At 39.9% G+C, this 25626-nt stretch overlaps 1 protein-coding gene across 1 annotated transcript in view; it reads right to left on the reverse strand.

Annotated features, from left to right (window-relative positions):
* The window catches only part of VEPH1 (ventricular zone expressed PH domain containing 1), a 662929-nt gene that overhangs the window by 203880 nt on the left and 433423 nt on the right, over nt 1–25626 (reverse strand). The window contains exon 10 of the mRNA XM_040428144.1: nt 10430–10569. Coding sequence (XP_040284078.1) covers nt 10430–10569 — 140 coding nt within the window. The remainder of the gene's footprint in view (nt 1–10429; nt 10570–25626) is intronic.

Raw genomic sequence — 25626 nt, forward strand, 5'->3', positions numbered from 1 at the left:
TTTTGGACAAATGATTATATTTTTGTAATTTTACTAATTTTTATATCTTTCTTTACAGTTGATGTGCTGGAGACGGATGGGATGAATACGGATGAGGGAGACACTTGCCAGATGTTTGTGCGACAATTGTGTTTGAAAGTTTTTTATGTATGATCTGCTCAATATACCTGGGTTGTGTCACTATCTCCTGGACAAAATTATATTACTTGTTTATGTATTGCCTTCGTACAATATTGAGAGGAGATCCCTCGAGGGCTTATATTGACGTGTAGGACGTTAGGGGGGAATGGTTATGGATGCCCCATTAACATGAAGACATCCATATGATCCCTTGCTTAGTAGATGTGTTCTGGTTAGCATGCGTCCGCCTATTCCTTAAGTCCGCAATGTCATTTGCCCATTTAATGACTCTTAGTGCCCCTATATGAGGCGATGTACATGTGGCCAATTAGTAAGATGCCGATTTGATAGGTCTTAGGATGTTCTGGGCATGCGCCAGTTATTTACCTTTTATAATATGGCCGACGAGTTTGTCAGGCATTTATGGGCATGCTCTATTTGCCGTTTAGCGTGATGTTGCATTATAGGAATTGAACGCAACCCGGGCATGCGCGATGGTGATCTTGATATGCCGAATTTGGCAGACATTATACACGATGTCGTACCACACCTGGTTGGTGTACCCCAGTCCATCCTCCCCCTCTTTGATTTAGCATATCATATTATTTGCACATGGCACTTTATCTATCACATGTGATTCATGATTATTAGATGATTTGCACCTGGCACTTTATTATATATACACAATATGAATTCAATGTATTTTGACATCATTTCAATCATTGATCCGGTGATTGCAAGATTCTTTTATGTATGGAATCATGTCTATTGCACTTTTTTTTTTTTATGCAATTTTGTGCATGTTTTTTATCAATTATGTGATAATGATATGTAATTATGAGTTTTATTGGTTGCACTATATGTACTGAGCACTTTGTCAATTTTCCTTGCTTTAGAAAGGCTCTATTGTTGAGCTGAAATGTCGCTATACCTCTTAGTTGAATAAACTGATTTCTCTTTTATCTTGGAGTGCTGCCCAGTATAGATGCAGTGTGCAAACTGGATAGAAGAAGCACTTTGCCAGTCAGAGAACTAGATCAAGGCAGGCCAGAATTCCTTTCATCTTGACCTATACTGAGTTATGTACTGACATTAGTAAAAATTATTAGACGTCATTGGGGTATATTAGGAGGGTGTCTCAAGAATGTTCCAGAATTTCGGTCTCCTCCGTTATTTTCATATCGGAGAGCAAGTAGTCTGCGTGACCAGTTGGTCAGGGCAGATGTTGGATCTAAAAAAATTGTTAAACAATCTACATTGATGCAGCCTGGACTAGGGTGTTTTCCATGTCTAAACTGCGTCAATTGTTGCTATATTTGTAAAGGAAAATCTTTTGTACATCCAACTACAGGGATTTCATATCTGATCCGCTTTCACCTATCATGTGATTCTAATTTTGTGATATATGTATTGTCTTGCCCATGCAATTTATTGTATGTTGGCAAGACTTCAACTGATTTAAAGACCCGTTTAAATAATCATCGATATACAATAAGCAAAAAACGTCTTGATCTGCCTATTTCTAAGCATTTTTTTTACCCTAAACATACTGAAATGGATTTGAAATGTTGGATTATTAACCAATTTATCCCCATGCCCAGAAGAGGGGGAAATCGATTGAATATTCTGAAGAAAAAAGAATTACAGTGGATCCATGTGCTTAATTTTTTAAAGCCACATGGCCTTAATGTTGATTATAAAATTGGGAATGTATTGTTATCGGATAGTTTGCCCGCTATGCCAATTGGGTTCATCACCAACTCCTGCAGACTAGGTGTTTTTTTTAGGACTAATATATGTATTTACATTATGTAAAAATATTTTTTATGTCGTTTTCTAATCATCGTTTTTCTATTTTTTGCCGTCAATATACTGAAGAGGAGTGATGGATGAAGATAGAAGTTGGATATGCCTACCAGATGTTTTTTGGCAATAACTAAATTTATATTTTTATATGTATTAGATCTACTTACCATACCCGGGATGCGGCATTATTGTTAATTTGTTTTGTTTTGGTTGTTTTCGCAGTTATATTATTTACATTTTTGGAGGAGATCCCTCTTGGGCTGATAAAAAGGATCTTTAGAGGGTTCGGTTGCAGACTCCTCATTGGCGTGCAGGGGGTAAGGTTTTTCCTCCTAGTGGGAAGGTGATGCGTCCTTGATAGGATTGTATAGCTCCTTCCCCGGGATCTATTTTTGTATTAGTGGCCCGATTTTTGGACTCAGAGTGCTCCTCATATGAGTCCCATACATATTTGTAAATATGGTCATAATATGACCTACTGCCAGTTATAAACATGGCGTATTTGGTCTGATGACATGGGGCGCATGCGCCTTTAACATTGAGGCCTTTTATCTTTTCTAATATGGCCGTCGGGGGAGAGCTGCCAATGTGCGCATGCTCCACAAGTGGTTCCCGTGTAAGTAATGTACACAACCTCGGGCATGCGCGGTGGATATGTTGACACGCTGAGTTCAGCGTATACACGAGGTCACGATTCATCTGGTCAGTATGTTTAGGTCCACCTTTTCGTTACTCTTTTTAGCATATTTGATGAACTTCACATGGTATTGCACAGGCACTTTATTGGATAATCATGTATGGACTATGGGAGATAATAATGTTCACATGTATTTTATGCAGAAGTAATGAATTTACTATGTACTGGTATCTAAATTATTTCCCTTTTTGAGTTTTTTTTTACCATGTTTTTAGGAGATAATTAATGGACTTTTGTTCTTCAACAGTTTATTATCACTATTATGTTACTAAGTTAGCATGTGTACAAATTACCATGTGTTTTAGATTTATTAAATAATTATGGAATTCAGCAATTTGACACTTGTTCTTGGGGTATATATCTTGTTCACTTTGTCTTGGTTCTTTGCTTGAGAGAGGCTTTTTTTCACTTTTTTGATCTCTGGAGTGCTGTCCGTTTTTCTATTTATATACTGTGGGTAAGTGCTTATTCCCATTGGAAGTTGCACCCATTTTTGTGTGTTTTGTCAGTGCTGCCATTTTATTATATATATATATATATATATATATATATTTTTGTAATTACAATTTTTTTTAACATAAAATAATATTCTACATAGCTAAGTGCAAGACAAGACCATGTTCTATTTGTCTGGCACGCATTCTTTGATAAAGATTTGTTCCATTCTTATTATGATGTGTTGTCAGTCTATACGTTACCACAGTACTTTCCCAAGAGTGTCAGATGACATGACGACTTGTGTTAAAGTCAAACATAATTTATACATTTAATGTAATAATGTACATATGAAGTGTTTATATATGAAGAAAAAAATGTGGATGTAGAACTTCACCATAGTGTGTAGCTTTGAGCCACAAAAATGTACAGTGACTTAGTGAGCACGCTCATAGCTCATTTAAATTTGTATATTAAGCAGAAAAAAAGGCAATTGTTGGTGACATTTAGACCGAAGAAAGGCTTCTGGAACCACTGGACATATTATTAAGCACTTACAGCCCTTATAAACATAACTTTATGCTCCACTCTCTCATAGTAATTTCTCAGCTACATGAATGTGATTCCTAAATTAGTTGTGTCTGAATAATTGTCTTATCCTATTGCTCTACACTGAGGGCATCTACTGGGGCACTATATAGGGGCATTTTATACTGGTACATTATGGGGGGCACTATGAGGAAGGGGGGAGAGGAGCACTATGAGATCATTTACTTGTGGAACCATATAGGGGTATGTTATACTGGCACATTATGGGGGCACTATGGGGAAGGGGGGAGAGGAGCATTATGGGGGCATTGACTTGGGGACATTATATAGGGACATTTTATACTGGCACACATTATGGGGGCACTATCAGGACATTAGCTCAACTGGCGGCATTAAAGGGGGTATTTTTTGCACTGGCACACATTATAAGGGGGCATTTTATTTACCGGTGCTCATTTTAAGGGGACATTTTTCTACTATCATATTATAAGGAGAATTATTACTACTGGGGGGGCCTTTTGGTGGGCTTTATTACTACTGGGGGACTGAGGGGAACATAATTACTAGCATGAGCACTATGGGAGCATTAGTAATTCTGGAGCACAGTAGGGACATGTTGGGAGCACTGTAGGGACAATATTAGTACCAAGTGTGCTCTGGCAGAGAATAATTACTATTGGTGGGACTTTTTGGAGCACTATTACTGGGGGGCTCCCTGGCATAGCATCAACTTAGTACAGTTATTTTTGGGGGACATTATATTTACATTATTGGTGTCAGGGGCACTATTTGCTGGGCGCAGTTATTCTAGGACACTGTGTGCCAATAATTATTGAAGGGCACTATCTGTATGGTACTAGTATTATCAGGGGGTTATCTGTTTCTGCAGTATAGTATTGGGGAGCACGGCAGGCACGTTATTGGGGGTGGTAGGATGATTTGTCTAGAAGATGGGAGGATGGTGGAAAAGTAGTAAATAAAGATGTTTTTTGTCAAACTGAGACGAGATATGGCTGAAAGAGAATCTCTACATCAGAAAAGATGTCACTGAATGTAAGAGGTATGGGGAGCTGTATTACCCTGTATGTTTTGTAGTGATATGTGTAATGTTAGGAAGGAAGGGGTTAGGTTGAGAATTTAGTATGGGGGGTTGTTGTTTTAATTTTTGCCTCAGGCAGCAGAAAGGCTAGGTGCACCCCTGTCTGCAATACTAAAGTATCGTAATTGTGATGTCAATAAAAAGCATAAAAGCCCCAAACTGCTATATATAAAATGATAATCCTTTTAACAGTGTCTATCATAAGTATATTTTGAAGCTAGCCTCTGTGTATTGTCAATGGTGAATGAGCAAACATATCCAGATCTCATCATTAAGCATAGCAATCATATCAAATCTGGCTTTTAAATTGTAGAATCACTATGTATGGACTACTATGGTTTTCGTGTGCAGCAACAGAAAATGAGCACCAACATTAAAGAACCTCTGTCAGCAGGATCAATCCTATAAAACCAGGCATAATGCCTAGTAGGGCTGCCCCAGCTGATTCATACCATACTATTCTTCTCCCATTCTGTTTTAGCATTTAGGAGAATCAGTGTTTTAAATAATATTCAAATTGGGGCTTGTGTACCAAGGGTGGGTTAACTCCTCCTCTGCTTTCCAAAACACTCATTCTGCACTTGATCGACTAGGCCAGTCCCTGGAGTGGAGAGGGGAGTGTCTTGGAAAGCAGAGCAGTGAAGTTCAGGTGCACCAAGTGGCTAGGGCCACGGATTGACAGAAGAAAAGTTTGGTTTAATCAGCCAGGACAGCCCTAGGGTTGATGCTGCTGTCCTTTAAAGTCTGTACTACATTGCTAAATGTAATTTGCCCTTTAACAACAATGGTCCTTGTTCTGAACTAATCACATTGACGTATATACAGTAGCTTGACCTGAGAGGGGGAAAGCTGGACATGGTTATGTGAACAGTTATGGTCCCAAGAGTGCTTTAGTGGTGGTTCAGTCTAACCAGAGCTTTAAACACTTTAGGTGGCAGCTGTAATCAACTTAGATTGCTTAAGCTGAACTTTAAAAATAGGAGATACTTAAATATTTTAGAGGTAATGATTGTTTTTTCCACTCTGAAATTCCAGGATTATATGTGGAAATAATAAATTAAACTGTAATCTATTTATGAAATATGTTGTAAATGGAAATTAATTTGGTATCTTGAGAGAATGTGTTGTAAGCTGGAATAATAGAAAGTGTTTAGTGAAGTCAGCAGAAATGTTTCTCATTATATATATATTTTTGGCTTATATGTCCTATTTTATCTGTGCAGAAACAGTATGCTGAGTAACTCTCTTGGTAGAAAGCTGCCTCTTGCAAGGCTCTTGGCATTGGAGGACTGCAGGCATCTGTAGAAATAAATTGATGCCCCTGATTATACTGGGTGTTCTGCAATGAACTTACACTGCATTTCCTTCTCTGTCAAAGATGATTGTATAAGTTCTCAATAGAGAAATCGCTAAAAGTCTACTATTTTCAGAGAGACTTGAAATACTAAAAGGGTGCCCCTTTTAATGAGGATTCCTTTGAATAAGTTTCTTAAAACCAAGAGACTTACCAAAAGGTGACGTTCAAAATTGTTCCTTTTGTCTCCTGCTTATATAATCCCTCGACCACATACAAAAATTGTAGCTGAAGGTAATGTATTGACCAATGTAATGTTATGTCCAGTGGTTATATGATCCAGAAATGCCAAGATAATCCATAACACAGGACCCAATCAGAATAGCATAGCCAAAGCAGCTTCACAGAAAAAAATCTACTCTAAAAACGTAACCTTTACTAATTTAGTTGAAATATCAAATATTTAGGTATCAAAAATAATTCTCCAAAAACATTTTTGGGGATATCATGCTGGGCCAATAGGTAGACAAAACAGTGGGGTCACGCTAAACTGCAAACATGTCTAATCAGGTAGCATGTTGACTTCTCAAAGCTTCAGAGCCAACACTGTATGTAAATGGCATATAGACACTGTTAGTGTCAAGCAGAAAAATAGATACCATGATTAACAAGGCCTCACCACCCTTGGTAGAGAGGGGTATCCAGATCATAAATGGTAAGAGAAATCCAATCTTTTACAAAATATCAGGTAAAGCCAGCTGTTATATTTGCAATAGAAGTGTTAAAATCACTAATCTCACCCTTGGACATCTCCCTCCATTGTCCCTTTGCAGAGACACCACCCTTAAAAGAGCGACCCTGCCAAGTGTCTCTATAATGCCCTACAATTAATACATGTGCCATAACCCAAATAAATAAGCATGTTTCTGCTAGCATATTAACCATCCTCCTCAGTGGGGGGGAAATTTCAAAAAAGTTCCATTATTGGAGGTGCATGGTCAGAGTTAACAAAGGATCTACAGTCAGGTCCATAAATATTGGGACATCACCGGAATTCTAACATGTTTGGCTCTATACACCACCACAATGGATTTGAAATGAAACGAACAAGATGTGCTTTAACTGCAGACTGTCAGCTTTAATTTGAGGGTATTTACATCCCAATCAGGTGAACAGTGTAGGAATTACAACAGTTTGCATATGTGCCTCCCACTTGTTAAGGGACCAAAAGTAATGGGACATAATAATAATCATAAATCAAACTTTCACTTTTTAATACTTGGTTGCAAATCCTTTGCAGTCAATTACAGCCTGAAGTCTGGAACGCATAGACATCACCAGACGCTGGGTTTCATCCCTGGTGATGCTCTGCCAGGCCTCTACTGCAACTGTCTTCAGTTCCTGCTCGTTCTTGGGGCATTTTGCCTTCAGTTTTGTCTTCAGCAAGTGAAATGCATGCTCAATCGGATTCAGGTCAGGTGATTGACTTGGCTATTGCATAACATTCCACTTCTTTCCCTTAAAAAACTCTTTGGTTGCTTTTGCAGCATGCTTTGGGTCATTGTTCATCGTCACTGTGAAGCGCCGTCCAATGAGTTCTGAAGCATTTGGCTGAATATGAGCAGATAATATTGCCCGAAACACTTCAGAATTCATTGTGCTGCTTTTGTCAGCAGTCACATCATCAATAAATACAAGAGAACCAGTTTCATTAGCAGCCGTACATGCCCACGCCATGACACTACCACCACCACGCTTCACTGATGAGGTGGTATGCTTAGGATCATGAGCAGTTCCTTTCCTTCTCCATACTCTTCTCTTCCCATCACTCTAGTACAAGATGATCGTGGTCTCATCTGTCCATAGGATGTTGTTCCAGAACTGTGAAGGCTTTTTTAGATGTCATTTGGCAAACTCTAATCAGGCCTTCCTGTTTTTGAGGCTCACCAATGGTTTACATCTTGTGGTGAACCCTCTGTATTCACTCTGGTGAAGTCGTCTCTTGATTGTTAACTTTGACACACATACACCTACCTCCTGGAGAGTGTTCTTGATTAAGCCAACTGTTGTGAAGGGTGTTTTCTTCACCAGGGAAAGAATTCTTCATTCATCCACCACAGTTGTTTTCCGTGGTCTTCCGGGTCTTTTGGTGTGGCTGAGTTCACCGGTGCGTTCCTTCTTTTTAAGAATTTTCCAAACAGTTGTTTTGGCCACGCCTAATGTTTTTGCTATCTCTCTGATGGCTTTGTTTTGTTTTTTCAGCCTAATTATGGCTTGCTTCACTGATAGGGACAGCTCTTTGGATCTCATTTTGAGAGTTGACAGCACACATATTCCAAATGCAAATAGCACACTTGAAATGAACTCTGGACCTTTTATCTGCTCATTGTAATTGGGATAATGAGGGAATAACACACACCTGGCCATGAAACAGCTGAGAAGCCAATTGTCCCATTACTTTTGGTCCCTTAACAAGTGGAAGGCACATATGCAAACTGTTGTAATTCCTACACCGTTCACCTGATTTGGATATAAATACCCTCAAATTAAAGCTTTCAGTCTGCAGTTAAAGCACATCTTGTTCGTTTCATTTCAAATCCATTTTGGTGGTGTATAGAGCCAAAAATGTTAGAATTGTGTCGATGTCCCAATATTTATGGACCTGACTGTATATCCTGTTAAGGTGATTATAAGTAAGCTAAGCACCAAATTGGGTCTGACCAAATTTGTGTTGACATTCTATGTACATACAATGTTGGTTTTGAAGCTTTAAAAAACAACATGCTATCTGATTAGACATGTTTGTAGTCTAGTGTGACCCCATTGTTTTATCTAACTATTGGCCCTGCACGACCTCACCAGATTGTTTTTGAGACCTAATTATTTGATATTATTTCACTGAATTTAGTAAAGGTTAAATTTTAAAAGTAGCATTTTTTTCTGTGAATGAATCATGTGATTCCTATCACTTACACATATACAATGCAAGACACATTATGTTGGACATGGGCAAACTGCAATCAGTAGGAATTTTTAACTATTACCTACTGCTGAGACAGAGAGAGAGAGAGAGAGAGAGAGAGAGAGAGAGAAAGGAGCAGAAACATGCAGACCCTGCTGACAACTTTACCTGACAACAGTGATAAAAAAGAAGCAAAAAAATGATAACATAAATAAAAATGTTTGTTGTTGCATATACAGTGCATTTGAAAACTGTTCAGACCCTTTCACTTTTTTCACATTATGTTATGTTGTAGTCCAGATGAAATGAAAAAAATAAATTTTACCCCATCAATCTGCAGTGAAAGTAAAAACAGAATGTTCAAAATCTTAGCAAATTTATTGAAAAGGAAAAATTTTGCATGGACATAACTATTCAAACCCTTTCCTAAGACACATGAAATTTAGCTTTGGGGGTCTCCTATTTCTCTTGATCATCTGTGAGACTTTTCTACACCTTGATTGGAGTCACCTGTGGTAAATTCAGTTGATCAGACACGATTTGGAAAGACACATCCCTGTCTGTATAAGGTCTCACAGCTGACAATGCATATCAGAGCAAAAACCAAGCTATGAGGAAAGAATTGCCTTTAGAGGTCAGACATGATTATGTCAAGGCACAAATCTGGAGAAGGGAATAAAAACATTTCTGCTACACTGAAAGTTCCCAAGAGCACAGTGGCATCCATAATTCTTAAATGGAAGACATTTTGAACAAACCGGGATTCTTCCTAAAGCTGGATACCCCACTAAACCAAGTAAAAAGAGGGAAAGGGCCTTGGTAAGAGAGGTGATCAAGAACACAATGGTCACTCTGACTGAGCTTCAAAGATTCTGTGTGCAGATGTAAGAAACTGCCAGAAGGTCAACCATCACTACAGCACTCCACTAATCTGGACTTTATGGCAGAGTGGGAAGATAAAAGCATATCTTCAGTAAAAGACACATGACATTCTGAAATTCTAGAGTTTGCAAAAGAAAAAGCCAGAAACAACATTCTCTGGTCTGATGAAACTAAAATCAAACTTTTTGAACTCAATTCTAAGTATTGTGTGGAGGAAACTAGAAATTGCTCATCACCTGCTCAATACCATCCCCACAGTGAAGCATGGAGGTGGCAACATCATGCTGTGGGATTGGTCAGGGTTGAGGGAAAGCTGAATGGAGCAAAGCAAAGAGATATTTTAATGAAAACTTGATCCAGAGTGCTCTGAACCTCTGACTGAGCTGAATGTTTAACTTCCAACTAGACAATGACCCTAAGCACTGCAAATGTGTAAGTTCCTTTGTCGCTACACTCACTCAGATAGAATTAGGAAAGTAGTATGCAGTGACAGATGTACAAGCTTCATCACTGAGCCTTGCATATCTGTGACAACCAAAATTCTAATTGCCCCCTAATATACTTCCAGTTGTAATCTACACGTACCTGTTGAAAAAGAAACATAATATGTATCCATATCTGTGGATGTCGGCTGATGAGTATAAAACTGGATTTACTGTACAGACAGTAATGAGCCTTCAGTGGACAGCTGAAGAACAGTTTTGCTACACCACTTTTAAGAGTATCTAGGAAAAAAAATACATGATTGGAGTTAGACATATTATTAGATCCAGAAAAAAATGCATACATGTATAATATCATTAGTTTACAAAAAGGGGTTATCAGAGATTGATATTAATGGCACTCACTGGAGCACAACAGCATCTTCATACAGCAGATCGGTGGGTTTGTCGGGAGTTGGACATTCCAATCAGATAACGACCAATCCTGAGGATAGGCCTTCAATATCAAAATCTTGGACAATCTCTTTAATATTTCTAATAATTCATTGTTTCTTATAATATCTTATTTTACATTGTACTGATATATAATAGTTGACTTCACATAGAAGACTTCAGGTATTGTTCTACAGATAATAAAGAGCACATAAATTTAGTAGGCCTGCCAATTTTGCCTTCATTAGGCTATTGCTTTTTGATTGCTCCCATAGCAATATCCCTTCAGCTTCTACGCAGACTTATCTGTCTTCATGGTTATAGTAATCATATTGTGATCCTGCATTTATGTTTTACTACTTTCTGGACAGCATAAAAGGAGACAGCTGGAAGAGGATAACACGTGACTGCAGGATTAGAATATACAGAGGTAGTCTTTGTAGTATATATCCATGGAGACACATAGGTCTACATAAGAGTTGTAGACACAGAATTGTAGGATAGTTTTAACTAAGACTGCTTGCAAGTTTGCTTTTATTTTAGATACACTGGAACTATATGGTTGTAAGGGAAACATATGCTGTTAGTCATAAGGAACCAGTACAAAAAGCAAAGTCAAACTGTTCATCTAAAACTTCATTATACACAACAATATTGCAAAACAATTGCATATTTTCTTTGAAGGATGTATTTTCCATAAACTTATGACAGTTTCCAAACACATCTGTCGCAAGAGTGAATTTGTGCATAATGCAGTAATGACTTTCTAGGACACAGTTGATGTAGCTAAAATGTGAACTAAAACCACATTTCCTCAGAATGAACCCTGTTTAAAAGAAGGATCTTTTATTACCAATTAAAAGTTGTCACCAGAAAAGTATAATCTATATAAAAACATAAGAACCTCTCATGACAAATTAAAAGGTGTCAGTTGTTTTAAGCCTCCACCCCATGGTGGCCAACTGCCTGTAAAGCTATAAAACGACTGTAATTATACAGGACTTTGCTCTGATGCCATTTAAAGGGAATCTGTCACCTAGAAAATGCATACTAAACCACCAGCATTACCTTATTGAATTCTGTAGCATGATTCCAAAGTTGTGCCAAAAGTCAGAAAAAAGACTGTTATTCAACTTCCCTCGCTATGTAAATTTGGGTCTTGAAGTCAAGGGATCTGTGGCTTTCTCGTTTCAAGTCAAGCTCCTAAGGCCTCTTTCACGCGGGCATTCCAGATTTGCTCCGGATGCGGCGCGTGTGCATTGCGGGAAAACAGCGCGAGTAGGCATGCAATTGCAGTCAGTTTTTACTGCGATTGCGTTCCAATGTTCAGTTTTTTCTGCGCAAATGCAATGCGTTTTGCACGCACGTGAGAAAAAACTGAATATGGTACCCAGACCCAAACCCGGACTTCTTTAGTGAAGTTCGGGTTAGGTGTTCTATTCATTTTATTATTTTCCCTTATAACATGGTTATAAAGGAAAATAATAGCATTCTTAATACAGAATGCTTACTAAAATGTTGCTTGAGGGGTTAAAAAAAAATATAATAATAACTCACCCCATCCACTTGTTCGCGCAGCCGGCATCGTCTTCTTTCTTCATCTTTCAGGACCTGCAAAAGGACCTTTGATGACGTAATCACGCTCATCACGTGGGGAGCATCTTCATTCAGCAGGACCTGCGCTGACGTGGTGAGCGCGGTGACGTCAGCGCAGGTCCTGCTGAATGAAGACGCTCACCACGTGATGAGCGCGATTACGTCATCAAAGGTCCTTTTGCAGGTCCTGAAAGATGAAGAAAGAAGACGATGCCGGCTGCGCGAACAAGTGGATGGGGTGAGTTATTATTATATTTTTTTTTAACCCCTCAAGCAACATTTTAGTAAGCATTCTGTATTAAGAATGCTATTATTTTCCTTTATAACCATGTTATAAGGGAAAATAATACAGTCAATTTACTTTTATCAATTTACTAACATCATCTCCTAGCAACCATGCGTGAAAATCGCATTGCATCCGCACTTGCTTGTGGATGCTATGCGTTTTTCACGCATCCCCATTAATTTCTATGGGGCCTGCGTTGCGTGAAAAACGCAGAATATGGAACATGCTGCGATTTTCACACAACGTCTCCAGCTTCCTGCTGGGTTTTCTAAGCAAACCCAGCATGCTTTGCTCTGTAATGTTGCACAGGGCTTGCTCAGTCTGCCATACTATCCTCTCTGCAGTAGTCATGACCCCTACACCTCCTGTCTCCATGCTAGGTGGAGAAAGCACTGTGAAACATTACAGAGCAAAGCATGCTGGGTGTTTGGTTAGAAATCCCAACAGAAAGCTGATAAAAACAGGTCCTACATGTAAACATCCTGCAAGGATGCAGTGATGCTGAGAACTGGGGAAGGAAAGTTCTGACATGAAAAACAGGTATATGGGTCAAAATATGCAGCATTTAGGGTACTCTGAACAAATAAACACCATTACACCTATGGCGTAAATGAAGCTTTAAAGGAATTTACAATATGCATTGAAAAATTAAGAAATGACAATTGAAGAATATAGATAAAAATGCAGTCCTATATTCTGCAAAAAGGCCTCAGCACATGGTGTGCCACAGTGTAATGACTAGGGCTTATAAGTGCTGTGATATAGAGAATTCCCCTCTATTTCCCTCTGAAGGAACTCTAAGGCATACATAGGTATAGTAGGGAGAAAGACCTGTGTGTCGAAACGTTGCTGTATTTTTTCGGTGTGATTAAACACTAAGTTTTGATTCAAGACTAAGAGTGCCGTGACTTTCCTGAAGTTTTTTCTAGGTATAGTAGGGCCCACAGGAGTCTATGTGTGCTGTATTATGGCTCTGTAGAGCTTGGGGCTGTATGGGGTAGAAATACAATACTATAGTGTGTATGAACCCTGAGGGTATACAATGGTGCTTCCATAGTCTTAAAATCTATATAGAATGTTTACGAAACACCAAATTTCCATGTATCTCTAATCAAAATCCAACTCAGAATATAAAATATGTGTATGCTGAACCATTAGCCTCTTTAAATGAGATTTTAGCAGACTTAACCTTGTTAATTAAAGTATAAGTGTTTAGAGAGGGCTCACCTGTATAATCAAGAGTGGAAATGGGTGCACCTACCAGAGAGGATTCACCAAATCCTCTGAAAAAAATGGTAGAATCAAAAAGAAGAATGGTAGGGCACACCAATATTCGGTATCACACGGATGGTTGAATAAACCGATATTTTATTTTATTTAATTAATGATATACACAATTAATGATATACAGTGTATATCATTAATTAAATAAAATAAAATATCGGTTTATTCAACCATCCGTGTGATACCGAATATTGGTGTGCCCTACCATTCTTCTTTTTGATTTTAACCTTGTTAATGCCATAAGGTACTAAGGTAAGTTGCTAATTTTGTTTGCCTTGTGGTGGAGATATAGCTGCTGATGCTGCTGCTGTTTCCAGGCTGTGGTCTGCGTGCAGTGTACTGTTTTTTCAAGAAATTATAGCAGGACATTTGACAAAAAGCAGTCTCATAAGACCGTCAAAGGGATACAGACAAGCTGCACACCATGACGGTTTACATAATGCTGCAATTCAGATCTTAATTGTGCATGGTTGTAAACAATTTTCACTTCATGTCCAAGTGAAACGTAACTACGTTCTCGATCTGGCGCTATTATATCTACCCTCTGACATAGTGGAAGTGATTTATGTAATGCACTGGATTTCTGGAAATTATTATTATTGCACTTGTGGGAATAGTAATGCAAGGTCATTGCTTGTGGTGGCCAAATGCCAGTATAAAGGCTGATAGAACAGATATCAAATAAAACTAATAAATGTTAAATATCTCCTCTATTGGCTTGATATTTCTTTTATAAACTGTACAGACATGACAAATGACAAAGATGTAGGAACATTTTGCTTATTTTCACTTCTAGTAATCCCTGTAAATGATGTCTGTCTATACAGAACCAGATGTAGCACAACATCCATCTAGATCAGTGGTGGCGAACCTATGGCACATGTGCCAGTCTGCCAGAGGCAGCACTCACAGCCCTCTCTGTGGGCACCTGCACCCTGGAAAAAGTCTAAGGTGTACCAATATGCCCTAGACTTCTCCTGCCATTCATCAGCGCAGTGCGCACTATGAACAGCACAGGCAATGCATTAAATGCAGACAAGCTGCTATAGCTAAATGATAAAGTACATGGAAGATATACTATACTGAACTGTAGTATCCAGATTAAATTGCCATGTTGGCACTTTGTGATAAATAAGCGGGTTTTGGGTTGCAGTTTGGGCACTCGTCGCTAAAAGGTTCGCCATCACTGATCTAGACCATTGTCCAGACCAAGAGTGGCCAAACTTTTTTTTGCATAAGATTAGTGTTATTGTGGAGCCTGAATTAGATGATCTACTTTGAGATACTGTACAGTATATGGTGTGCAAGGGATGCTGCTACAGGTTAGGTTTTTGAATTTTGCAGAAGTCTGGGTGCCCCCATAGTAGAGGGGGCAGCCACATTTAGATATTTACTATGCTTACTAAACATATACACTGTGATATCATTTTATACATGATTGTATAGCTGCTACTCTTGTGATAGGTAGACTGTACTGTGGATTAGTTGTCAAGGAAGTGTAAGATAATACCAAATAATTACACTGGTGAAGCCCATATATGATTCATGAAAGAGCATTTAAAGGGAACCTGTCACCTAAAAAAGCCTCCCAAACCTCCAGCATTTCCTTAAAGTAGCCAGCAGTATGTTCCTAAAGATCCTTTTCTTCCTCTGGCCAGATGCACCAAAATCATGAAAAACGAACTTTAATCCCCTGCACACGCTATGTAACAGCAGAGTTTAAAGTCAAGGGGGCAGTGGCCTCCTCGCTTCAAGTCAGGATAACCCTTTCCCTGCCCCTTCACCTCTGTTTGACAGCCGTGTACGTGAATATCTGACGCGCACTCACACTCGGCCGGCTTTGCTGAACAGCTGAAAGCTATCGGCTGTCAATCAAAAGCAAAGGGGCATGGAAAGGGGGCATGGTTATATTGACTTGAAGCGAGGAGGCTGCTGCCCCCTTGACTTCAAACTCTGCTGTTACATAGCACGTGCAGGGGATTAAAGTTTGTTTTTCAAGATTTTGGTGCATCTGGCCAGAGGAAGAAAAGGATCTTTAGGAACATACTGCTGGCTACTTTAAGGTAATGCTAGTGGTTTGGGAGGTGTTTTTTAGGTGACAGGTTCCCTTTAACTAGAAAATATTGGTGACTGACACACAAGTCTATCAGGATATAGTTTCCCCCTTAGGCCTAGTTCACATTTCAGTGATTCGGACAGTCAGTGAGTTCCATCAGTGAATTTGAGGCAAAGCCAGGAGTGGAGCCCAAACAGAGATAAGGTATAATAGAAATATTTTCACTTGTTTTGTGTTTTTGACCTGCACCTAGTTTTGGCTAGCAATCACTGATGGAAATCACTGATCAAACACTGACCAAATCACTGAAGTGTAACCTAGTGTTAAAATAAGTAAGATAACAGTCTGGTCACCCATTCTCAAGATCTACTGGTCACAATTTGAGGTCTACCAGTAGATCACAATTTACTGTTTGGCACTGACTGTGTGTAAAGTTAAAGAGACACTTTAGAAGAGTAGTTCAATGCAACGCTAACATATTATATAAGGCCTTCAACAGCCACACATTCAGCCAAAACCTGACCTTAATACTTTCTCTCCTTTTATGATCCACTCCTGATTTTGACTTCCAAAATGGCATCAGGAAACCTGAATGTCTAGCTTTACACTAAGAACTGTTGGAGAGTGACTCTGACCGGACATTGCATATATGTTAAATGAGAGGAAATCATAAAAGTTGACTCAACAGTTACCTATCCTTCATATTAACCTATTAGTTATGGAAGTTGGCAGCCTTCATTGCCACACACATTTTAGCCTTCTTAATGTTATCACTTGAGCAGCCAATCACATTTTCAGATCACTTACAGACTAACTGCTTTTGTTGTTGCAAAATTCTTGGAAACCAAATAGCTGTGATCTTGCAAAATTAGCTAAACTCCATGTGTTCCAAATAAATTCCTGGCTCTCGGCATGCTTACATTTAGCGCAGAGGTACGCATGAATACTCTGCAGGGGATCTCCTTTTTCTTACATCTATTTCCACATGTGCAATCAATTACGAGCCTGACTCGTGACTCAAGACCATCTATAAATCATAATAACAACCAGACCTCAGCATAGCCCTTATAGGCAGGTTTGAGGCATTGTATAGTTGTATATTATATGACAATGTTGCCAGATTGTTTTCATTTAAGTAGCTGAATTCCTTGAAGAAATTGTTGCTAGAATAAACAATGAAGCTGCACAATTGTAGTTGTGATGTATAATTAGAAAGTTAAGTACATTTAATAGTAATAGAAAAACATGTTTTCTCTGTGGAAGCCCAGGTGGGTAAAGAAATTTGGTTAACATTACACCACAGTCTTGTAGCACTGGGATCCTGGGTTTTAAGATGACCAGGGGCAACATCTGCAGTAGCTTTTTAAGTTCCTCCCATGCTTGCATGGATTTTTTAATCCTCACTCACTCTGGAAAAAGGTAATTAAAAAGGTTTTCTGGGGTTAAAATGTATTTTCTTTATGGCTCAGCTGCCCCCAAACAATGCATATTTCAGCCCCAAATACCCTCTTTCTACTGCAGCCCTGTCCTTCTGGAGCAATCAATATCACTGCTGCAAGCCAAACTTCTGCTTTCATAAGTTTCTGGCATCATGCATCTCTGTGGCATCTTTTCTTGGGCTTGCTCCCCCTGCTCACTAGTTCAATATAGCAGTTGAATGGAATTGCGCAAGGTCCACAATGAGATGTCAGCGGAAGTCGCCAAAACCTGGCTGAGACAGTCACGTAACCATAGCAGAGGAGGGTTAAATACTGTACAGTGCATCTTCCTTCCACAGACTGAACTAAAGGTTCAATTTCAACATAGGCCTGGAGAACGTCTTTAATTTCCAACATTGACCCCAGTATGCACAATGATGTGAATAATTAGAGTAAAGAAATGAAGAATACACTTGTTCCAATACGTTTGGAATACAGTGTCCTGTATATGCTGGTATATGGTACCTGTGCTAATTATTAAGTGTTCTTGCATGGCAAGACCTCTTACTGTTATCTCACATATATATTCTTATTATTATAGCCAAATTTACCACCCTAACTCCTCCCACAGTTTTAAACACTACATAGACAGTAATATACCGAAACGTGCGGATTGTACCCGATTGGTGTGCTATTACTTTGTGGAATGTTTTGCCGAATAGTTCACAAAATATCTGCGTTTTTGTGGCGAAATTGGTCCCATAGGACTGAATGACGGAATGTTCAAAACTAGATTGGGAGCTGATAAGTGTCCAAAATGTAGGGGTGAGAGGGCGGATCTTATACATTGTTTTTGGAGATGCCCAAAATTGATAAGGTATTGGAAAGAGATTGTAGAGATTACATCAATATTTTTGGGTACTCAAGTTCTGGAAGACCCCGTAGTCTGTATACTGGGGGCTACTGCACACCTTAAGTTAAATAGAGAGCTACAGTTGGTGTTGAATAAAGTACTGTTTCAGGCCAGACTGTTGATACTTCGTAAATGGATAAACAAAGACCACCCTACAGTAGGACAGTGGCAGGAAGCTGTGCTTAAATTGATCAGATTAGAACAGGGTTCGGAGAGATTGAGTGATAGACAAGAAAAAACTGATAAAATTTGGAAGAAATGGCTGAACCAGGGCCGAGGTGTTTGAAAAGAGAAGACATTTTTTATTTTTTTTTCCCCTCTCTCTCGCTTCAATGGGGTGGGTGGGCAATTGGGATAAAATGTTAAGGCAAATGTGTATGCAAATGTAAAATTTTTTTGTAATATGGACCTTTTGGACGGTCCAGTATTGTATTGGCCTTTTTGTATTTTGAAAAAAAAAAAGATATAAAAAAAAAAAAAAAAAAAAAAAAGATTGGGAGCTGACAAAAGCTAGAGTGTGAGCTGAAAAATCAGGACATGATTTCTAAACTGCCACCACATCATTTTCAAGCCCACCTACACTAATCTTATATCAAAATGTTCAGCTATCCCTGCTGCCACTAAGCCATAGTTCACGCCGACCATTGACATTCATTGAAACTCCACTCTAGCCACCTCAAATTTGAAGGTCAATTTCTAAACTGCAACTGTGCCTTCATTTTTAATATTTCAGAGACATACTATGCATCAAAATGTAGGTCTGGGTCTTGTGATTCTCACAATATAATCTTACTCTTCGCTGTAGGATTTATCATTTTTAAACTACAACCGTTTGAAGGTGGCAACCACCAGTGAAGTGAGCAAGTTGGAGCAGTTTGTTTTTAACCGCTCTTCTCTGCCCTTTCTGTAGAGTGAGTTGCCATAGGAACCCAGATGTGTGAGCAGCCAGCAGAGTGACAAAAGTTAGAGTGTGAGCTGAAAAATCAGGACATGATTTCTAAACTGCCACCACTCCCTCATTTTCAAGCACACCTACACAAATCGTCTGCTAATGTTTTTATAAATGTATGTTTTAATGTAACTGTGAAGCACTTTAGGCAACAACATTGCAATTAAATGTACTATATAAATAAATAAAAGTTTAAATCCATTTCTCACTCTATCAAACTTGCCATGTGCACTTTTTAAATTTGATCAATCAATTGGTTAGTGTAATGTTTACTGGCTTTACAGACTCCAAACACTCCACACAGTAACTCTGCCCACTCCATAAAGTTACTCTGCCCAGTCCAACCTTTCCACAGTTACTCCAGCCACTCCAACCACACAACAGTTACTCAAGCCACTCCACCCAGTTACTCTGCCCATTCCAGTTGTAGACTATTGGTGGAGGCAAGAACACGTCCCACAATTTCCCCAGAAATTGTAGCTTTTCTAGTTGTTTTTGTCTTTGCATTTTGCATACAAATTCGCACAAAAAAACTTGCAGTATGATTTGTGAAACAGGCATTACTATGGTTAGGTTCACATTGCATTTGGACATTATGGTCTACAAGATATTCTGAAATGTTTCAAACATACGGCCTAGACACATGTACAGTGACTGTATGCTCATTAGGCTGCAAAAATCGACGGACCATTTCAAATGGTTCCACTGAAAATATTTCCAAAAATGATCTCAACATAACCATAGTAATAGCATTTGTAGCTGCAGCGGACAGGACATTGCAGAGTGTTTGGTATAAGCAAAAGTTAGTACTGCTCATGAGAGTTTAAATTTTTCATATATTTTTAAAAAAAAGCAATATTATCAGAAAAAAATTATTTTATATTTGTCACCAAAAATGAAGCAGGCTGCTAATAATAAAGTCCATTTACAAGGACTAATTATTATTTATTTATTTTTTTACTTTTTGGAAAATGAATTTTGCATGTTTAATGGTTTCTATGATCATTTAATCATGCCGTATGTCTTCCTAGTAGTCATACAATTCTAAATGTACTGCATGCATGTGAGTTTAGGAATCTTCATAATTGTGTAAATGTTGGCACTGAAATAATTGATCTCTAATTAAATATCTTTTTTAGCCTACCTCTTTTTGTTGAAGCAGATAGATTACGATTGTTTAAATACATATAAATGAGCTATCACTTTGGCTCTGATCACACTAGAGTCATGGTTTTGGGACCCTTGACAGAAAGTCCAAATGAAAACATGAACATCGTATACAGCGGTCTGCTTCACCGTCCTGCCCAGATGACATATGCAGGATCCATGGAACCTCCTGGCTATGCTAAAGCTACTCATTAGCTCCTGTGCTTTTTAGACTCATGACATCGTCCAGAGTTCATACATGCTATTGCTAATTACGAACAGTTCATGCTGTCAAAGAGTACTTTGACTGTTTTTGCAGCTGATCAGGGCTCACTGAATTTCCATTTTTCACTCCAATTAACCCTGAAGGAAAAAGTGACCAGCTAGGCAAGCAGAGCAATTACTTACTTGTGATTAATAAGTAATCAGTCATAGAATGAACACCGAAAAATTATGTACCTGGTATAATGAATGGATATGGTTTGTAGCATAAACATGAATTAGAATTTTGTCGCTAAAATGAATATTTTAAAGTCAGCAGAGTGTCATGCATTTTGCACTTGTCAAGACAGTGGTATTTACAAATTAATGGTATAAATGGTAATGGTAATAAATAGAGATGAGCAAATCGAAGCTGATGAAGTGGAATTAGTTTCAAATTTAAGGAAAAATTCAATTCGCACCGAAGGCGAATTTCCTTGTGCTTCGTGGTAAAGAAATCGCATTTTTTCCTAAAATGCCTGTTGCATGTGTGAGAACATGGAGAAAGGAACTCTGAGAAGGCGGCATCACCCATAATGCCCTGCATGCAGCCAATCAGCAGCCAGCCAGCCCTGTGATGTCACAGCCTTATAATCAGCTGCAACCATCTTAGATTCTGCCATTTACCAGTGTACTTAGTGCAGGGAGAGACGTATGCAGGCACTAGGAACAGTGATAGGAAAGACTTGATTGTGGTGAAAAAACGATTTTTAAGTGCAGGGAAAGGGTAGGGAGGAATCATTCCACAGCATTTGTGTAGAACAGGGTTTAGTAGGGGAGGTTACAGACTGGGTGATAGAGATGTGGATATCATTTTTGATTAAGTCAGCTAACGCCTTATTCACTTAAGTTCCAAGAGGACCCTCCTCCCTGATGTGTCATATATGACATCTGCTATACTGCAACTAGCGTGAAGCCATTACAATATGGAGCTTGCACTTAGATGTTTACATAATTTGCATACCAAAGTTAGTAAAACAATGCACAATGCGCAGATGCCAAGTGTTATCTCTTTTCTTATTTTTGTATTCTAGCCAATGGAACAATGCCACGAGCCTCAGGGGGGATGCCCCCTCCTATGTACTTATAAACTGCTTAACTTCCTGTACTAAAGGAGAACTGCTTTGACCCTTTCCTGGTGTCAGTGTGGGTCCTTCCATGCATGTAAAATCCTAGGATCAGAACAATTTGGAACAGCAGAGCAAACGTAATTAGCCCCGATTGAGGGCATCTTCAACATGGGTAATAGGAACAATTCTATTACACCTTGGTGCACTGACTGGGGATCCAAATTGCCATTAAACAGCTCTGTCATTCCAGCAAACCGTTCTTGTTATTGGGGTGCAAGTGCTTTTTGATACAGCCATTAAAGACTTGATTGTGGTGAAAAAATGATTTATAAGTGCAGAGAAAGGATAGGGAGGAATCATTCCACAGCATTTATGTAGAACAGGGTTCAGTAGGGGAGGTTACAGACTGGGTAATAGGAACAATCATGTTATCCCTTGCTACACTGACTGGGGATCCAAATTGCCATTATACAGCTCTGTCATTCCAGCAAACCATTCTTGTTATTGGGGTGCAACCGTGCAAGTGCTGTTTGATACGGCCATTTACAGGGTTTACTCCAAGGAAATATTTCAACAGTACGTCTTATTTGCCCTTGAGCGGTGCAGTGATATATTCTACAGCCCTGTTTGCCGTGTATTAGTGGCGAAATAAAAATATATTCACCATTCAGCGTTGCACTTATCTGTTGAAAAGCCTTTTGTGTAGTGTAAGGCCTCTTTCACACTTGCGTTGTCCGGATCCGGCGTGTACTCCACTTGCCGGAATTACACGCCGGATCCGGAAAAACGCAAGTGTACTGAAAGCATTTGAAGACGGAACCGTCTTCCAAATGCGTTCAGTGTTACTATGGCACCCAGGACGCTATTAAAGTCCTGGTTGCCATTGTAGTAGTGGGGAGCGGGGGAGCAGTATACTTACAGTCCGTGCGGCTCCCGGGGCGCTCCAGAGTGACGTCAGAGCGCCCCATGCGCATGGATGACGTGATCCATGTGATCACATGATCCATGCGCTTGGGGCGCCCTGACGTCACTCTGGAGCGCCCGGGGAGCCGCACGGATGGTAAGTATACTGCTCCCCCGCTCCCCGCTACTCTTTACCATGGCTGCCAGGACTTTAGCGTCCCGGCAGCCATGGTAACCACTCTGAAAAAGCTAAATGTCGGCTCCGGCAATGCGCCGAAACGACGTTTAGCTTAAGGCCGGATCCGGATCAATGCCTTTCAATGGGCATTAATTCCGGATCCGGCCTTGCGGCAAGTGTTCAGGATTTTTGGCCGGAGCAAAAAGCGCAGCATGCTGCGGTATTTTCTCCGGCCAAAAAACGTTCCGTTCCGGAACTGAAGACATCCTGATGCATCCTGATGCATCCTGAACGGATTTCTCTCCATTCAGAATGCATTAGGATAATCCTGATCAGGATTCTTCCGGCATAGAGCCCCGACGACGGAACTCTATGCCGGAAGACAAGAACGCAAGTGTGAAAGAGCCCTAAAAGTAGAAAAAAATTAGGGCTTAACTGCCGTTCAGCTGTGCAGTGGTGTATTCTACAACCCTGTTTGCCGTGTATTAGTGGCGAAATAAAAATATATTTGCCGTCCAGCGTTGCACTTATCTGTTGAAAAGCCTTTTGTGTTGTGTAAAAGTAGAAAAAAATTTGAGCCTAATTGCCGTTCAGATGTGCAGTGATATATTCTACAGCCCTGTTTGCCGTGTATTAGTGGCGATATAAAAATATATTCGCCGCCCAGCGTTGCACTTATATGTTGAAAAGGCTTGTGTAGTGTAAAAGTGGAAAAAAATAAGGGACTATTTGCAGTTCAGCGGTGCAATTATATGTGATAAAGCCCTTTTTGCAGTGGCAACAAAACAGTGCTACAGTCCATTTGCAGTGGTGTTCGTTCATTTGCAGTGGTGTCATTTGCAGTAGTGTCCATTGGTGTTCGTTCACACCTAGACAGTTCATACAGCAAAAGATTCACCTGTTATCCTAGGTGTTAGTTCACACCCGATTGGCATTGCTCAAGACAGAGCAGACCTCCCAAACTCAGGCCTCCAACCTAGCACACGACTCAGATCCCAATCCAGCGATTGCCAGAGCTCCTCTGTCAGAGAGAGAGGTAATTGCCACCAGCTGACACTGCTAGCTGGGTTTTTATATGGGCCAGTCAAGACCCGGCCTGGAACGTGGGGAGTAGTCACCCACCCAGCACTTTGACTACTCCCAGTAAAAGCCGTCGCAGATCAGCTATTACAGCTATACTAAATAGCAAGGTGTCAAACAGCAACTGCTGCTGACACATGAAAACTGTCTCTTACTCCACCGACACCAGGAACCTCAGTGACACATAGCTTCCGTCAACGAGGGTCCCTTGCGCCTTCGTACAGTGACACAGGCTTTTTTTTGGAAAACGTATGGGTGATTGTACACCTCCTTTTGTGGTATAAACCGAATTACTTAGTGGGGAAATTCTTTATGTGACACAGGCTTTTTTTTGGAAAATGTATGGGTTATTGTACACCTCTTTCTGCGGTATGGACCGAATTACATAGTGGTGAAATTCTTTATGTGACACTGGCTTTTTTTCGGAAAATGTATGGGTGATTGTACACCTCCTTTTGCGGTATGGACCGAATAACTTAGTGGTGAAATTCTTTATGTGACTGTGGGGATTCGTTCTGGTAGACAGGACAAGCGGACGCAGTATAGAGGCAAAGACCAGTTTGTAACTCAAAAACTTCAGTGTTTTATTCACACTTATGGCAACAAAACAGTGCTACAGTCCATTTGCAGTGGTGTTCGTTCATTTGCAGTGGTGTCATTTGCAGTAGTGTCCATTGGTGTTCGTTCACACCTAGACAGTTCATACAGCAAAAGATTCACCTGTTATCCTAGGTGTTAGTTCACACCCGATCGGCATTGCTCAGGACAGTGCAGACCTCCCAAACTCAGGCCTCCAGCCTAGCACACGACTCAGATCCCAATCCAGCGATTGCCAGAGCTCCTCTGTCAGAGAGAGAGGTAATTGCCACCAGCTGACACTGCTAGCTGGGTTTTTATATGGGCCAGTCAAGACCCGGCCTGGAACGTGGGGAGTAGTCACCCACCCAGTAAAAGCCGTCGCGGATCAGCTATTACAGCTATACTAAATAGCAAGGTGTCAAACAGCAACTGCTGCTGACACATGAAAACTGTCTCTTACTCCACCGACACCAGGAACCTCAGTGACACATAGCTTCCGTCAACGAGGGTCCCTTGCGCCTTCGTACAGTGACACAGGCTTTTTTTTGGAAAATGTATGGGTGATTGTACACCTCCTTTTGTGGTATAAACCGAATTACTTAGTGGGGAAATTCTTTATGTGACACAGGCTTTTTTTCGGAAAATGTATGGGTTATTGTACACCTCTTTCTGCGGTATGGACCGAATTACTTAGTGGTGAAATTCTTTATGTGACACTGGCTTTTTTTCGGAAAATGTATGGGTGATTGTACACCTCCTTTTGCTGTATGGGCCGAATTACGCAGTGGTGAAATTTTAAATTTCAAAGCAAACTCCGCTTCTCTGTATCTCTTATGAAGTCAATGTCTCCAACTATGCCCCTCGCGCGATTTACACCAAATACATTATTTTCATATAGAGATCCAAGAATTAAGTTGGAGGCATGTAGTGTATGCAAGCCATGTGCGACCCGTCTCATCAATATCACGCTGTTCTGAACCTGGTTTGCCTGGGAGAACTGAGTCACACAGGGGAGGAACTGCTCCGTGTCCTTCAGCAAAAAATCAAATCCTGGCTATCTCCGCGACAACTGAAAATCGGAACCATGGTGACTGACAACGGGCAGAACATGGTGTCGGCGCTGCATCAAGGAGGGCTGAGCCATGCGCCCTGCATTGCACACTTGTTCAATCTGGTTGTCAAGCGGTT

Source organism: Bufo bufo, chromosome 4 (assembly GCF_905171765.1).
Source record: "Bufo bufo chromosome 4, aBufBuf1.1, whole genome shotgun sequence".
NCBI classification, from domain to species: Eukaryota; Metazoa; Chordata; class Amphibia; order Anura; family Bufonidae; genus Bufo; species Bufo bufo.